We start from the raw sequence: 18873 nt of genomic DNA on the forward strand, positions 1-18873 counted from the left end.
CACTGACCTATAGAAGACAAAAGGGACTATCAGTTTAGTTGAACACTCAAATCCATATTTCATATTTGTCTGTAGACATGAAAATCCTGAACAATTTAACAGCAATGACTAACAGTCAAAAGTTCAGACAAGAGCATGCAATGCTTGCAAGTACAGATTTAAAAGCTATTTACTAGAATGAAAAATATATTAATAAGAATCTGTCATAAGTCATTACAAAGTTATAGATGTCTCTTCACACAGATGATCTACAAACTATCTCACAGCAAAATAAGGTATTTCAGGCAAATGCAAACCTAAATTACATTTTTATGTAGCCTAAGAAAATACCACTTCAGGGCTCAGTTGAAGCTCGATAAATCCCATAATGAGACATACAAAAATTAAAAATTTCTCAGTCTTGATGATCTATAATGGAGCAGTGAATCAGATAATGGATTCTTGTTCTGGTAAGCACATTTTCTCTGGCCCATTCTTAACCAGACAGTAGACAGACATACTGTCAGAGAAGTTCTCCTTTCTCAGGCTGTTGAATTACACTTTCCAATTACACTGTCCAAAATGTGGAGCAAGGTTTACAGCCCCTAATATATCTCCTTTCACATCCACCATCCTTTCTTTTATCAGAGAAAGAATAGAGCAAGCCAGAGAGCAAAAGTTTCTTTGCCTTCACCAGGAGTACTGCCATAGCTGTCAATGCCCTAACACTGCCCAAATTCTAGCAAATGTATTTTCCTGCACCCATTTCTCCAAGCAGCAACCATGGTTGTTTATCAAAAGCCCCAATGCTGGTTTTTTGCAAATAATCTGTGCTTTTCTCATCAGAGTGAAGTTTATCAATCTGTGGTGCAATAAAAGCATGACTTGGTATCTCCAGGTCAGTCTGAAGAGGAGAAAAGGTTTAACCCAGCAACAATGCTGGCAGATTTCTAAAAGCATTTGGTGACATTGACTGTGTTTCAGCATATTTATGTCCAAATCTAAGACTACATTCAGACTGCCAACATGGCTTTAGAGTGGGTGCCAACAATATATAAGCAAAGACCTTTTTAAGCCATTAAAATTACTAAAGTTATTTCCTACAGAGAATGTTACCTACTTAAAAAGTTAGAGGCTCTAATAGCCTCTGACGTTACTTTATCTTATTTAACTAAAAGATTATAGAGTAAGATTAAAAGATCCACCATAACATTGAAAAAAGTTTCAGTCTTTTTAAGTTAGTCTGTTGTGTTGTGGGTTTTTTTAAAATAGTATTCAAATATCACATAATACTAGATTATCTAAATTAGAAGTAATACAGATCTTAATCTGAGAGAACTTTGATGCAGGAATTTTTCTTGATTGCAGAGCTAGGAAATAAAAATTAGCAATTTTAACTGTATATTGTAAGATATCTCCCTAACATGTCATCAGTTAAACTGAGCAATACAGACACTTGGGATACTTGATCATATTGTTACCATTATGACCCCAAATCCTTGCTTCAAAGATCTAAATAAACAAGACAGACAAAACAACACAACAGCAAAGAGATCAGAACAGTGGATGGCAAGCACCATGCTGGTTCCACAATCATTTGTTTGCTGTGATGCATCACACCGCAAAAAGCCTCAAAGACCTGTGAACCAAGGTCATCCATCCACCCATGTTTTCCCCGATAACTGTTTTGTGCCACTACCCAAAGAACGCAGGTAAACTGCGTTTAAGTCATTACTAATATATAACCCAATGATATAATTTCAGAATGAAAGTCTGCAAAAATTACAGGTGAGCAAATAATCCTCACTATGGCTAATCCTGGGGGTTGAAGAGGAAAAAAGACAACTAAAACATACTGAATTTGGACAAGAAGAAGCAGCAACTGTAGACAAGAGGAGGGAATTTCCATCATATGCAGTCTCTTCAGATGGTGCAAATTTTCACAGGTTAACAAAATGCTAACATGTAATAGAAGTTATCTGATCCTTCAAGTATTTATCTTTACCAAAAAGAAAACTTTCCTGAACTAAAATAAGTTGTACAACTAACCTCAGTGACAGAAAAGAGTTTATTTGTTAGCCCCACAAGTACCAAGCATCATCAATCCATTCTTGAGAAGTATTTAATTCAGATTATATGCCTGGAGAAAAGAAGTGAGATGGAAAATCTATACAGCAAAAGGTGATGACAGCAAAGAAGCAATTATTCAGAAGTTACAGTTGGAGCCTGGCTATCTGAAACAAAGGAGGACCCATGAATGATGTACCCGATTCTTCCATTTGGTTACAATTTCATGCATCCTCATGACATTCTGGCAGATAAGAAACACAACTACTGTTTTCAAATAATGTCATCCTTAACCATATATAGTCTTAACACTGGATACCAGAACTTAAATATATGTTTTATAGAAAAGAATAACAAGTTCTGTGGAATAAAAAAATGTAGTTACATTCAAAGTATTAAAAAAACCACCTTGATGGATTTTGTAAAGTATTTGAATTCTCAAGATTGGAATTCTTTTTCCTACTCAGACTGCTTGATACTTTCCACCTATTCATCTAAATATAAAATTAATACTTCCATACCCACAGTATCTGAGCATACTGAATTACTGATTTCAGATGGACAACTGGTTTTGAGTAGGGATCCCTGCAAGTAAGGGAAACTAACTGGGACCATGATTACCATCAAATTCCTGTCCAACAAGTGAGGCTTGAATTTACACGGTTTGCATCGTTGCTATGAAACATCCACAGTGAAGATGTCCAAATGAAGTAATGTCTTTTCTTTAATTATACTTGGCTTTCTCTAGGCTCTGGTTACTGGTCCAGCAAAACACATCAGAATCCCACACAAGTGCAGAAGAGGGAGAAAAGCACATCTCTAGTAAAGCCACAACAGTAAAACTATCTGCAGATTTGTCCCCACAGAACCAAAAACCCAAAAACTTAGATGCTAATCTCTTATTAACATCAAAGGGTATTTCTAACTGCTTCTCTTAAAAAAAAAAAAAAAATCAATCTGAGACTGCCTTAGCTGGAATAGGATGACTTTCAGAAAGTAAATTAACTAGAAGGAAAAAGGTGTTATTCCTCCTGATCCTGCTGCGCAAGTCCAGACTAAAATTTTAACCATTAGTACTCAATATAAGAACACCTTGAGAAAGAGAGCAACTCATCGTATGTTCTACAGGCTAATAGCTGTACTACCACACATATTTATTTGCTTTTAGCTAGTATGTAGCAGACAATTGTCCTTCCTTTAGCTTACATCCCATTTTTTTCACACCTGGAAAAGCATCTAACTGTTCATTGGTGAAACCCAGCATGACCAGAAAAGGGTAAATAATGCATATATAGGGCTCTTCTGCACTGTCACCAAAAATTTGCATCCCGTGAGTCCTTTTTACCACCTATCTTACTATTAACGTGCAAGTAACAGGTGTCTTTTGTAAATGTCTGCTCCTCCCAAATGAAAAACTGAAGTCATCAGAATATAACTTTTGTACTCAATGATTACACTTGCATTAGCAGTTCAAATCAGTTTTTATCACTTTTTAGCCTCTTTATCTTAAAAACTGCATACGCAGATTATATGCATGTTACTGTAGAAATAAACTTGTACTCCTGAAAAATATGGATTTCTAACCCACAATGAGATGTGAGCTAGAATTTTGCTTGCAGTCATACCGACTGATGCAGATTTTGCAAAAAAGGATGACACCAGAGGGTGAGATTTTCCAAAGCACCAGAGGATTCAATACAGCAAAAGACTCGCTGAAAAAAGTTAATGGATTTTGTTAATTTCCCCTTTGCCTGTATTTCTACCCAGATTCCCTTTTGGTTTTTCAGTTTTTTTAATGGAACCAAGCTGCTGGCAATAATGAGAAATCTATAAAATACAGAGAGCTCTCAGTGTATAAAAAACCCCCCACTTTTATAAAATGCTAATGGATATTTTCATGCACTGTAGTGATACTTTAATGCTGTTTTACTCCATAATGCTGGTGGCACAACACATCAGATTTTACATTACTGGCAGTTCATTTTTTCAAGAAATCTTTAAGCCCTTCTAGGCTACCAGTATAGCTTTCTTTTCATATTCTTTGGAAAAAAAAAAAAAAAAGAACAAAAGTAGTTATCTTTCAAATATCATTGAAATATAATCAATCTTTTTTTTAATTCCAGCTGTCGGGGATGGTACAGCCCAGTTTACATACAAACATTTGAGTGAATAGGGGCCTAAGAGTCTATCCTGGCCAACCAAGCCTTTTCTTCAGTAGATCCTAGATCTCCAATTCAGTACACCCCTGGAATATCCAGGCCCAGCTATTCCCCATGAGCACTAGCCCCTGCCCTGCTCCAACCAGCCAGAATGCCAAGGGGCATTCCTGGGACTTGTGAGCAGATGTACAGTTGATGTGTACATTGAGCAAAGCCTCAATACAACACAAGCGATCTTCTTCAGATCTTGGTCTCCAGGAAGAAAAACCACCTCATCCTACATTCAGGTCAATGTGAGAGGCAAACAGAATGGGACAATGGGACTCACATTAGGCAGGTTCTCACCTGGTATAAAGCAATAAGCTGTTTGGCCCGATTTGTCAAACTGCTCAACAAGAGATCTTCAAGTCTTCAGAACCCAGAACTTGTGCTAAAGGCACCTAAAAAGCACCTTACTTTCTAAAGTGATCAGTAGGGCAGGAACTCCAGCTGAGATATAGTCAGCTTCACTTTCAAAGGAGGTTACAGCCCAACACACCACTCTTACACTGTTAGGCTCCAAAAAAAAAAAAAAACCAGTCTGGCATTGATTATGGCTGCCATTCCCTTTTTAAAAGCTGGTCCTGTTTAGCAGCTCAACTAAACACTAAGTGCAAACAGCTGTGAATAAAGCAGCCCATAATGGTAAACAGCTTAACATGGTCAAAGGGGAACTTGCCAACAGATCATTCTGATGGGATACACACACTACCTACAGGTGCTTTTATTTTGACCTCTAAACCCCGCACACTCGGTGACTCCAACTTTGTTACTTCTTGTTTAGTAGAAACAAAGCACAAAATGTGCATCTTTTTCTGTATTTTCCAAAATCCTGTGCCTCTGTTTGCTTATGGGATTTGAGGTTCTCATGGCTGGTTGCACCGCTCCTGATGCAATTACGAAAATAAACAAAAAGGGAAGCAGGAAATAATTTCATTCATCCTAGCATTCTGCAAACAGTGTAACCATATTCAGCAATTCTTCCTGGCAGCCTTTCTTTTATTGATAACAACAAGCTTTCGTAACCTGGAAATTAAAACGGACATGATTGGGAGGCTCAGAAACCCTAAACTGATCAGCTGGTGATGAGACATCTGAAGAAAGAAAACAAAATCCAGTTCCATCGCACACTAGCATTAACAGAGTAAGCTGTGAAAATTTCAGTGCTCATTTGCAGTGTAAATTGGGGACTGTGTCACAACTGACGAATTGACATTTTCACCTCAGCAGAATTGCGTTAAGCGTAGTCTGTTGTTTAGGAAATTACAGAAGGTACAAAAGAGCAATGGAAAGCTGCATACCTGGCAATTTGTTTTAACATAACTTTTTGCTGGTTTTGAGGAAAAGAAAGATTAAAAGGTCAGAACATACAAGCACATCAAACTGCAAAAATGGTACGTCTTCCTCCTTGCTTTGCAAGATCCAACAATAAATAGACACCACACCAAAATAAAACCATCAGTGCTGCCTAGCAGGAAGCTTATCAATGAAATCAAAAAGGTTTTTTTGACAAAACTAATTTTTAATGAAATCACATCAATGTTGTAAAACATTCCAGGTGGTCAGAAAAAATATTCCAGAATATAAACATAGTTGGAAACTCAGTATTACAAGAAAAGTAAGTAGTTGGCAGTGCTCTGAATCAGGATTAAAAGACCAAAAATGTGTAAAAAAAGATCAGTGCAAAAAATATATGAAAAATTATATGAAATGTCACTGATGCCACCACTTTCCCTAAAGAGACAGCATCCCTTTGTACCATCCATTGTCAAGTTTCTTGTCCAGAATTCAGAACTTATCAGGTCAACAAAAACTCCCTTGTACATTCACACTACTAAGAGGCTACATCACCCTAAGCTTTTCTAATATAGCTAATAATTTAAAGTAACAATATGACCAGAAATATCAGATCCTTTCTGTTATGAATATGGCCCACAGAAGATGCAAGTGCTTGCAATTTACCATATACCTGCATGTCAGATACCTGTGTATCAAAACGGGGCTGGTAGAAAAAATAGCACTTCTCTGTGCAATTAAAGCTGTATATCATCCCATAAACTTGCACTTCTTCAATTTCAGACCCACCCTTAGTGTTGTTGAGTATTCTAGCATGTGCAGGAAAAAAAGTGGTCCTCTCCTTCTCTTAGTCTCTGTTGTTTTGGTCAGTGAGGCTCAATTTATTTTGTCTGATTTGCTCATTCAATTTAATTCAATTTTTCTGATACACAAGCCCTCAATGCCTCTAACTGAGCTCTGCATCTAATATCATTTCCTTTCAGCTCTTCACCATGGTCCCTCCTCCACCACTGTTCCAGGTTCCCCAGCTCCCAGCAGTCTTATCCTAATTATTACTTTTGAACCTTGTACAGTCCAAGTGTTATTTCCTCAGCATTCGAGTCAGATAGATAAGCCCTCTTTCTCGCTGCCCGAACAAATGGAGGAGAAAATTGAGGGCATGGTGGTAATACACTCTCTACTCACTGTTCCTGGGAGAAATAATTACAGAGGAAATCTTGTTTAGTCGCTACTGTCCTGGGAGAGAGTATGCTCAGTTCAGATGAAATATTTGGAGAATGTCGTTGCCAAATCCTAACAGGTCTCTCCAGAGCACGAGTGAACCACTATTTGTCAACAGCCAATAACTGGGTCAAATTCAGACACTTTTCCACAGGAGCAACAAAAGAAGCAAAGGAGATAAATTAGAATGGAACAAATAGAGACTAAAAAGCTATTTTAGCTCTAACATCTTCTATTAAGAACAGCAGCATGGGGATGGGAAGGTAAGCACAACACTAACCTAGAGGAAAGATAGAATTCTGAAGAGACCTCGGGGGATTTTTTTAAACAAAATAGTTCCTTCTGTTGACATTTTATCAGATGAGATATATGTATTTAACACACTTTGAGAGTCGATATGAAATCATGGTAAGACAGCAGGAGTTTTTGGTGGAGTACTCTGCAGATTAAGAGATAGAAGGAGCATTTCCACCTCATTCCCCAGCGACATCTCTAGCATGTCTCTCACTACCACATTTTCACAGACCATAAATCTTAACCACTCCTTTTCTGCATTCCTCTGCAGCTGATCTTATCAACTGGTTATACTCAATTTTGCCACACACATACCCCTATTAGAAGCTATATGAAGTCCAGACACATGCATCCAAGCTACTATGGGAGGATAAGATCCGTGACCTTGCCTTAATGAAACTTTACCTGTTGCTTTGGAAAGGGAACTAAAGATTATTTGAAGTTGAGGAGCCTTGAAAGAAACAGGTCCTCAGAAGCCATGTACTCCAATATCCACCATGTAGTCAAGTTCATTTAAGTCATAGTCCCAAATGCAGATTTGAATACTGATATGATGGAGAAAATCACATATCAGAATATTTTTCAGGCAATTGTATTTTATGTTTTTTACTTTTAGGAGTTTTTCACCAGCCCCCTCCTCAATCACCTCAGCATTTGCACTTCACTCTCTTTTGCTTGCTTCTTCTCTCTTTCCCTTTCAAATACACAAACAGAAATCCCTGCATTAATATTCTGATAAGCAAATTGGAGTAATCTTTTCAAAGCAAATTTTTATGCTCATCCTTGATAGCTCTGTTTCTTCTTTGGTGGCACAAACAAACAAAAAAAAGAAAAGAAAACCGTTCGAATATAAGTATGTGATGCTTCTTACTTTTCTGAACTAAAGGAACAAATTTTTCAACATCATTTGCAATTTTTTATCTTTATGATTATCTGACATAATAGGTAACACAGTTGATTATCAACAATATTTGTATTTTTATAACATCAAACATATTTTGTATATTTTAGTTATCAACACATTATTCTGTTACTTTGTATTTCAAAAATGCAGTGAAATGGTGCCAGAAGGAACAGATTTAGCAGCAGGATTTTATTATTGTTTCAAGTCAATAAGCAATGTAATAAGACTTTTTAAAATACCCTGCCTTCCCAAGAAAAGCTTGTGTCCAGGCAGTGGGAAAATGGCAGAAAGAAGTATTCCTTACAGTGAAATTGCATTTGAAGCTACATAACTAATTGCAACTCTAAAAGTAACACATCAAGTTCAGATTTCTAGTCAAAAATATTAATCTTTTTCAGAATCTTAGCTGCTTGCTATTCATAACTTTTCCCTAAAACATAAATACTTACAGTTTGTTTCTTTTTCTTTTTTAAAAAAAGATTCACATTCCTTTGCACTCTTTAATAACAGTTGCTGGGCTTTTGGATCCAAAAAACATAACCGTATTACCATAGCTAGCTGCATGAAGGTAAGTTAAAGACTTTAGTCATGAGTGAACTTCTCAAGAGGTTCAGTTTCCAGTGCATAGGAGAAGTTTGGGTTCAAAAATCAAGGGCTGGTGAAAAAAAGTGGAAAAGGACAAAAAGAAATGATGTGTTCTTCCTTTTTTGATTTGTAGACACATTTATTAGCAACTATTGGATTTGGACATCAATATGGCTGCACAGTATCCTCGAGTGCTAAGGTATTAATGGAGCTCTGTGAGCTCACCCCCGTGTAGACACGGCTCTGTTTGAAAGGATGCGCTCTGGCAAACCACAGCTACCAGTGAGGTTGCTGGCACTCCCGACATGCTCACAACTGCTATTCAAGATACTCCATCTTCCAGGAGTCTGAATAAGTGCCCTTCCTGCTATATGTCTACTTGCAGTGCTTGAAAAAGTCATTATAGACTGGCTGGAATAACAGCAGAAATAATACAGCTATTTTAGATGAAGATCCATAGGAGTCTAGTAGAGGTTTTCATGATCCAGTTTCTCATATTACGGTTGACACTACATTTTTTATGTGCTGAGACAGCAGTCATTTCTGAAAACAACTGCTAAGCTCAAGGCCTTGGCATGTCTACTTTGTTTTTTCATTTTTCTAGATACAGGTCTCAAGCTTGCAGTAAGAGAGGTCTCCTTTCCTGCCCTCCTGCCAATATAAAGCTTTCTTGGGCCCTAAAATATAAGTTGTTTGGGGGGAAGCAGGGTATGCACAGGTTGTGTCTGTATGCCCATTTCTGAGTTAAGCTACCTATTGAAGGATATGATCTAGAGGATAAAAACACATGTGCAGCATGAACAATGAGCTCTCAGAAGAAAAAGAGGTGACATAAAGATTATTTTCCCCTCTTCCTCAGCACTATCTCCAGCTTTATGATTCAGTTACCATTTTTGCTTGCTTTTCTTCCCAACTCTCTTTTTCCTTTTCTTTGGACATGTGGTCTTAGAACAGGACTGACTGGATAATGGCATTTTCAGGTAGACAAATAGAGTACCTTTTGTGCTTTGCAGCATGCACAGTATCCCAGGGAACATATGTAACAATATTTTTCATAGACAGTTTTTGCATTCCCATTTCCCCGTTACCCTCTTCCCTCTTAGGCACTGTCTGAAATTACTCCATACGCACAGAGTAATCATGTAGTTTCACATTTCTTTGTTGGGATGAGGCATATTTGTTCTAGAAACATATCCACAAGTGAGAACACCTAACTAAGCAAGCCACACCTATAATCGGTGAGGTCCCTTCCTGAAACGAGTTTTATACTGTTGCACAGTAGTAAATGCAAAGCCAAAACCAACCCACTCAGACATGGAGAAAAAAGCTACAAAGGATCTCTTCTAAATAAAGTCTTGTGAAATTGTTTGACCCTGACCTCTCCACTAAATCCACTTCTTAGGAAAGATCTAGTAGCAGTATGACAGATTGTGTTCTATTAAAACTGAGTTTATTAATTTTACAATATGCACTGTAACATTTATTGGATAACATGAAGGACTATAAGAGAATAAAAAAACCTGTTAAACATCAAGCCATGCTTTCTCTAGTGTTACCTCTGCTTTTGTTAGCTGGCTTTGAAGCTCAATAGATTTACATGTCCCCATCACAGAGCCTTTCAGCAGCCTACAGGAGACGCAAAAGAGTAAGAAACTACAGATGGTTCTGGACTGCTGCCAATAGCTACCAAAATACACGGTCAGTATTTTTCACTTAAATGTTCATCACTACCGTGATACAATAATAACAGTAACTGTAAAACAATAACTTGTTGCTTAGGGAAATGCTAAAGGCTTTATTTATTACCCCCTCTCCCCAGGAACCAAATACTTGTGGGATGCAAGTGCTACTGTCATTAAAGAAAGGTTTGGGGAACCATAAATAAACTCTTGGTTCCATTTGAATTTCTTGGATTCTGAGATATCACCAGGAGGAGTGTGGGCTAAATGATGAGGTAAAATTATAGTAATAAGAGGTTTGGAAAGCTAGAGAATCTGCTGCAATACTGGAAAGCTATCATTTTCTCTAAATGGTAGTAATCCTTTTTTCTTCTATTCAAGTACTTCTTAAGGTATACAGTCTAAAGGACATAATATTTATAAATGTTATTCATATTTATAAAATCATTTTTACAAATTATTTCTGCAAAGTTGTTTTATGAATTTATAAGATCCTGTCTTTGTCCATAGAGAATATCTGTAGTGTTTGGCTGAAACCTATGGCAACTCTCTGGAGATGCTCATAAACCACATTTTTAGTCTCTTGAGAAATTAAAATATCAAGTTACATGACAACCATATGCCCCCTAATTAGAAGGAATGCCTTCATTTTCAAAAGTTTACTCATATATGAAAAGATGCTGCTCTGAACACAAAATCACACCCAACTTTCACATTTGTCACTATTTTCCCAGGAAAGTCACAATTTCAAGGGCTTTTCATGACAGCTCCACCTGCTGTCACACCACAAGTCCTGTCAACCATCAGGAAGATGGTTCGTAGCGGTAAGAGTGCCAACCACGCCACAGCTTTCATGTAAGCCTGCTGTCCTGAGGTCCTAAGAAACAAAGCTCAACGCTGCAACTGACTGGGAGCTTCCCGTCAGAAAGGGTCTCTGATGAAAAACACAGTTACTCCAAAGCCAAGATATTTTATGGAAGATTTTTTTTCCCCAGATTTTCTCAAGTTTCTATCACAAACCCTGAAACAAATATTTGCAGTTGCCTAGTTTGACCTGATTCTGACTACTCTGTTTTGAAGAAATGACCTGAAATATTAATTTTCAAATGTATTTCCTATTGGGTTATCTTGCCTGTTGGGGACAGCAGATCAGAGGCCTGGATGCCTTTGCAGATCCCCCGCTCTCCTCTAAGCAGAACTCACGCATGTTTTGGTAGAATCAGGTCAATAAATTAAATCAGGAAATGTTTTGATTTAGAAAAGCCGTAGTTTTAGTTGGAAATAAAATGGTGAAACAAAATGTTCCACTGCTTTAAAATAATTTTTGAATCATTTAATTCCTTGAACTTTTTTCATACATTAACTTTTATCCTTATTGGGAACTGAAACAAATATTAAGCACTTTCTACAGGACCATGGATACTTACAACATAAAGCTTCGTGCTGTCAGAAGAGGATAACGTAAGACTGATCATAAAGCTATCCTTTCAAGGTTCTTGCTTTTTTTGGTTATAATCTGTTAAAATTACATTTTCCAATACTTGTTTTTTTATTACCTTGTGGACCTACTACTATAAAATCAGTAACTCCGTTACTATTCTCAAGGAGGTAAGAGTTTCACTCTTTGTTGTCACTAAACTTGTGTTTCAGTTACTCTAGATGTGGAAACATTACACATAGACACAATATTTATACATATATATAGACATGTGTATACTCAAACACACAAAAAATATAGTACTTATGCACTTCTACATAAAGGAAGAAAAAAGGTACATACAACACTTGACAAGAACATCCTCTTCCATCATAATATGCATATAAATATTATGTAGAGGTAATTATTGTAACAATGCTATAATTCCTTATACATTACTCTCATAATGTAGGTCTTAAATTTTTCTCATTTGATTTCTTCTTCAAATTTCCATCCACCTTTGTGGATGCTCCTTCTGTGATCTGTGAGCTACACTACATCTTTGAACTGTATACCATATTGTAGTCAAAGGGAAGAAACTGAAAGATCAAACGCTGCTCCTATTCACACCTGCTTAGAGGGACAGTGGCTCTTAAATGCAGAAAAGATCCAGAAAACTCCCCGGGCTTGTGAGCATGGATAAATCACCCTACAGCTTTGGACTTCTCTGAATGCAACAGAAGCCTCCAAGTCAGCCTTTGAATGTAAATCTGCGTATCAATACAATGCTCATAACTGATTAAATTAAGCTGAACCAAATCTTTACCATTTTCTCATCTCTTTCAGAATTTAGAGAAAACAACAATATAGAATGGGATTATACAGACTTGAAATTCCATACATCTCAGTCAAGGTTTAATGCACATGTGCTTTAAATCATGCCCTATTTAACACTTGTGATTACACAGTTGACCAAATTCCCCCCAGAAAATGTTTCCACAATCTCTTCTAGTCACCTCACAGAAATACACAGCAACATTTTTCTTCTACAGAAGAATCATTTAGTCAGCCAGGGATCCTTACAGACAGCTATAATTTCTGCCCCTGCAGCTAAAAAGTAACTCTCTACTTTAAACCAGAAGAGTTGGAAGATTTACCATTAACAAATATATGTACACACTGGAAATCAAAAGAGTTTCAGCTCATTTACTATGAAAAGATAATAAGCTGTGTCCTACCTATGGTGGTAATAACAGTGCCAGCAAAGAAGAAGGAACTTCCCAAGTCCCAGTGACTGATCTGAGTAGATGTGTTTCCTAAAGGTATGATTCCTGCATTTATTGCTGCCACTACTTGCTGCAAGTTTAAAAAGATTTTTGTCAATATTCATGAAACAATGATATTAATATACATTACACAGCAAATTGATTAATCACTTATTTAATCCAAGCAATAAACCAGAAAAGGATCAGTGTTGCTCTGCTCGAGTTTTATCGTTCAGTCAGGCTACAATTTAATCTTCAGCAGACACCCCAAGCACTTCAGCACGCAGCAGAGCTGTAAACTCCAGACCATTAAGGAGAATGCAAAATCCACAATATCAGTAACAGCATCACCTTAGCTAGATGGCAAACACTATTATTTTTACTGTTGCAACTATTTGGTAAAGAAAAATATGCATTAGACAAAGATTTACGGTAAGAGTTTCGCAAAATATTCCTCTATTGAGTTAGGCAAGCAAATGTACTTCTTAAAACACAGTCATTTTAAAACTCCAAGAAAAAATGCCCATGCATTGTTTTGGATCAAATGAACTCCAATTAATTAAAACACTTTTGTAGAACAGATAATTCAATAATGAAAGATTAACAATTACACTTATGGTTATAAAACTTTCACTATTTTAATAAAAAATTCAGAGTCAAATATCAAACGTGCATCTCTAAGTTTATACAACTATATACTTCATAAATGTCGTTCTTGCAAAATTCAGTTCTAGCAGCTAAAATGAACAAGCTTGCCACTAGTGACATTTTCATAGTCTTGAGAAATACGAAACATTTCCTATTTCAGCAGTGTCACCTCCTGTAAATTCTTATCACAGGAAGTATTCCTGTTTAGTTATATCTCTATTGCAGATACATACCAGTATTTGAGTTAAACAGTACACATCAAGAAAAAGTATTTTTAAACTTGCAATAAATATTTTAAGGAATGTAAGTTATCATTTCATTCTGAAACTTTAAAACAGGACTTATTTCATAATCAAGATCTGTATAATAATAATTGGTGTTTGACAAAAGAACAACAAAGGAAGCAATACTGCAAAGTTGAAATGAACATTTTAACTAACTAATAGTTTCTGCTTGGCGGGTTGTCCAATAATGATTATGCACATAAAGATATTCAGCAACAGGGCAGACCAGAATGGTTTTCTTTGTGGGCAGTCTGTTGCAGAGGAACAGTGTTGTGCAGTAGCAATAAATTTTTCAATCCCAAAATACATTGATAATTTGCAAATGAAAACATTTTTGTTTCTAAACAGTGCCCATGGAAGTCAGTTGATCTGGACAGAAATGACAAAATACAAACGCTGGATTAACCAGCCATTGATTTTTTGTGACGGAATCTCAACTTAAACCCACTATTTCCAGTTTGCCATTTTCAAAGCTCAGATGCACAAAGTAGCCATTTTAAAGTCCACAGCTGCATCTCCGCAGCCACAGGGATCTTGCTGCCACACCTAAGCCATTTTCAACATCCAGGGTCGTCAACAGAAAGCCAGCTGGGGTATCTTTGCATAGACTTTACACTGTTTTATCTTCTATACCTTCAATTGTTTTCATTTTAACTTTTTTTTAAAACACCAGAAAGACAGACATCAAAGATGTGGAATTTTGAGTCCTACTGAGGAAGGAGAAAGGATGGGGAAAGGGAAGGGGAAGAGAGTTTAATTTGCCTTTGAGTTGGAAGAATAAAGCTGCTTCTACGTTTGTACATCACATACAACTTGGCAACAGTAAATACAGCAGCACTGATACTGACAGGTGTTTACATTACTGTAGGAAGGGATACATCAGACTAAGCAGCATGTGAAAACCATCCCTTGTATTGATTTTATAATTTATGCAATACAGATATTCCTTTGACTTACAAACCCCAGTGTGCTGCATTATAAAGCCTACTGAATACATTTTGAGTACTGTTTCATTTCAGTGGACTAAGACCTTTGATCACAAGTCCTTGTACCTGCAAATGGGAACATGCTCTCCAGTGAGGACATCACATGGTAAAGCACTGGAACACTACAATTCTGTGGGACCACTCATATTTTATCACAGTTTATTGTACTGGATGAATGCACTACCCAGAGCAACACACCTATTTAGGCAGTCTAGCAAGACCAAGTTTTATATAGATCCAGATCTAAAATGTTTTCAGAGCTTTATATCATCACTACACATTTTTGAAGCCATACTGCCTCAATACCTTTTATATGAAAGGTATGCCAATCTAAACTGCTCAAAATCCATTACAGCTATGCATTTCCTAACTGCAGTATACTGTACCTACAGACTTCCAGGAAAAAAGATACAACTTAACCCAAAAATGCTCTGTTGGTTCAGACCTAACAAAACACAACAGATGGCTACAAAACACAATTAGCCGCTATTATTATGTCTCCGATTTTAGCCAACTGCTAATTAGGAGGAGAATCAGGGCAAGTAGGCAAGTGATGCTTTCTCTTCATACATCCTCCTGACTTCTAACTAAGCACAGTTTTAGGGATTTTCTGAGTGGGAGGCTGCATCTGCATCATGGTGTTCAGATTGGTCTGGGTGGATCATTTTACCATGAATTTGTTTAACTACTTTTGGAGCTCACTTGTATTTTGGGAGCCAAGTCATTCTGTGGCAGTAAGTTCTGCAATTTACTTGTGGATCATTTAAAAAGCATTTCCCTTTTGAGATTTTTATGTGCTTCAAAGTAATTTTGTAAGTTCCTATGTTATGAGAAACACTTGAATAGCAATTTCTTATTTGTCTCCTTCAAGAAATTAATGATCTTATAGACCAATCAGCTGCCTCTTTTTTCCGAATTAAAGACTCTTATTAAATAATATCTTTACCTATTTAAATAAATCTGTTGAATATTGTACATAAGTAATTTTTTATTGCCAGTATTTCCCATTGACTTTCCTTGTACCTTTACTGATTTACCTTATCGATTGTTTTAAACATAGTTTTAGTCATGAAGGGCCAGATGATGCCTTCTTCATTACCAGGTTATTAAGTTTCCAAACACACACTATTATGCTTTCTCCTGCGCTGTTGCCATGTTTGGGAGGAGCCAACCTTAAATACTAACGAAGCTGCTGCATTATATTTCTTCAGAGTCTTCTGTAAGAGTCTTCCTTACTAACAAGGATGACAGGTAAGGTTGCTGGTTTACTAAGATCAATACTACTATCTCATAAAGTCTTTGAATGTTGCCTGCAGATTTTTCGGGAGGGGTAACTGCATTTTCAGTCCTTTGGATCAGAGGACATCTTTTCTTCTTAGTTTGGTCAGTGCCTATGAGCAGATCCTCATCTAAGACTATTGCCAAGCATAATTTTAAAAGAAAATAACATATAACGTAACTCCTAACATTTGTACGTTTCAGGGCACTAATTTCAGGGTAGCATCTTCTTTCTGACTACGTCCACTGCACAAACTTACCTGGAATATTGGATATTAATGTTTCCTTAGCCTGGAATAAAAACCCAGGCTCATGCAGCTGGTTTCCACTAACTTCACTAAGGGCCAGGATCTCACCCTCAGTGTTCAAATAGCATGCTATTCATTGTCAGTCCTGTTAGATTCAATTTTCTCTGCCACTTTATTCTTGGTCTTCAGCCTTTTTTCTTGACTGATGCCTTACTACTAGAGCAAACACAACCACTTCATTTGTCACAAATTTGGCATGTCATTCTTTCCTTCCTTCATAACTTCTTTGTGTCACCTGAGCCCTTCGGCTTATCCTAACTTACACAATAGCAATAGTAACTCTATGCATTTTGAATCTCGAAACAGTTAGAATCATGAAAACTCTATATAGTCTGTACATTCATCATATGTTGCAGCCTGTAAACACTTTGTGTGATCTTAACATGGGAATTTCTTGACTTTTAAAAAATTACAGTATTAAAGTTAACTGACCGCCTCAGTGGCAATTCTTCTAGATTTTCTTATTTTTATTCCATATAGAAACTAAATTCTGACTTAAAAATCAGTTTCACTTCAGCGCTAGAGAACCAGTCAGCATTAAAATAGGGATGTGGACAGTTTCAATTCTTAAACTATGTAGATTATTTCACTTGCCTTACCTTCTTCCAGAGCCTTTGTCTACTAGTTGTTTCATATGAGATGACTGAGGACTGAGCAGAGGAGGGGGCACCCAGCACATGGCACCCAATCAAAGCCTCTATGTGCAATGATTTTAAGAATAATATTATATGGTTACAGTAAAAGTAATAGGTTTTTTCTTCTTTAATTTTCATTATAATGGTGAAAATTTGGGCTTTTTTTGATAGTAAAGAGAACTGAGATAAAATTTTCAAATATTTAAAAATTTTAGGAACTCGATTCCCATTTTTTTGAGTTACATGGATTCTTAGGCTAGCTCTGTACTGTATCTTAGGATAGGCATGAGTTGTGTCTGAGTACAAGTCCTAACTTGTACTACATCCAAACTACCTGGCTTTACACCCATATTCGGGAATAAGCTTTAGTAGAGCATCAGAGAAAAGAGGCAGAGACGCCCGAGGCCAGAGTGGATAGGCCAGGCATGACGTGCCTTACTTTCAGAAACAGGACCTGAGCTTCAAAAACACAAAAGCATTGCGTTCACACTGTACTTTTTTGCTTGAAATCAGAACACTGGGAAAAGGAGAGTGACAATATAAAATCTCATTTTAATTGAATGTCAGCTTTTCATTTCCTATATAATTTAGAAACACTTTCTGGTAAATACATTGCACAGTTTTGTATTATCATATCCCTGCGTTCATGCATATATCTGTCTGTAGAGGCCACGCTGAGCTACCCTTGCAGATTAAGACACAGAATTTTGTGACTTTTTTCTGTCAAAACGAGAGATGAAACAGCCTTTCAAACAGCACAGTCATTTTGTGAAAACAGAAGACAATTCTCCTAGGTCAGAGATTTCAACCTCTGGTCCTCTGACCCTGCAGAGTCAATGGAGATGACTGACAAAAGCCAGCCTGTTGGCCATAGAGCTACATCCATTAAGCAGGGGTCTGCAGAGCCACAGGAGAAATACAGAGAGGTTATAAACTAAGAAGGCTAGCCTCTGGTAGTCAACTGCTGTCTCATACAGAGATCAGGCAGAAATAAGTACGTGTCAAACCAGTGACCCTCATGCTCATCTCCTTGTTCCACACCAGGCTCTGAATACATGCTTTCGTACCATCTTCCAGTCACTTCACTTTTATGAAATGATGTAACACAACACTTCATTACTCTCAGCTTTTCTATCCAAAGATTAAAATAGAAGCACCTTAAATTATGCTTCTGATAAAATACAGAGCGTGCAGTCTTTCGTTACCCAGCTTGTCAGGAGTTAGCTTGTGCTTCCTGGCAGTCATTTAATAAGCGATGTCAAGAAGTCAGATACGCCTCAAAGTTTCTGGAAACTCATTTCTCAGCCTGGATTTCTTCCTTCGCTGTCCTGCTGCCATTTGACAAGAGCACTCTCTCACTTTCCAGTATAACGATACATCTCATATGGCCCAGCTACTGCACAAATCCTGCGTTTTTATTTCAGCTTTGGTTTACAAAGAATGGAAATCCTAGTTCTTTGTTCAGAGGCACACTAGGATGCTTTTAACACTTCGCAAACAACTCTCCAGCCTCCAAAAGCACACGCTTTTGAGCCTTGCTGTTGAAAGAGATTGCAATGATGTTTGTATTATAATTCTGTGACTCCATGTTTTTCTTTTTAGTTTGTATAACATATGACTGTCATCTGCACTGGAGACTAGTACCCAACACGTTGAAAAATTGAAAAACCCTTTTCACCCTATGTTCACAACCTACTTGAACTAAAAACGTGTAGAAACACATTGAAATACATTTCTATTTCTAAATATGCATTACAAACAGACTATGTATATAAATTTTCTCTGTGTGCATACATATATAAGTATGTATATATACACGTTCAGGGAAG

The 18873-nt window shown here is 37.0% G+C and overlaps 1 protein-coding gene across 1 annotated transcript in view; it reads right to left on the reverse strand.

The window, feature by feature from the left end:
* Window positions 1-18873, reverse strand: part of KCNK2 (potassium two pore domain channel subfamily K member 2) — a gene marked incomplete at its 5' end in the record, with an annotated part of 77770 nt that overhangs the window by 50931 nt on the left and 7966 nt on the right. Inside the window, one exon of the mRNA XM_050893113.1 lies at window positions 12879-12996. Within this exon, the coding sequence (XP_050749070.1) occupies window positions 12879-12996 (118 nt within the window). The remainder of the gene's footprint in view (window positions 1-12878; window positions 12997-18873) is intronic.

Source organism: Gymnogyps californianus, chromosome 3, assembly GCF_018139145.2.
Source record: "Gymnogyps californianus isolate 813 chromosome 3, ASM1813914v2, whole genome shotgun sequence".
Taxonomy (NCBI): Eukaryota; Metazoa; Chordata; class Aves; order Accipitriformes; family Cathartidae; genus Gymnogyps; species Gymnogyps californianus.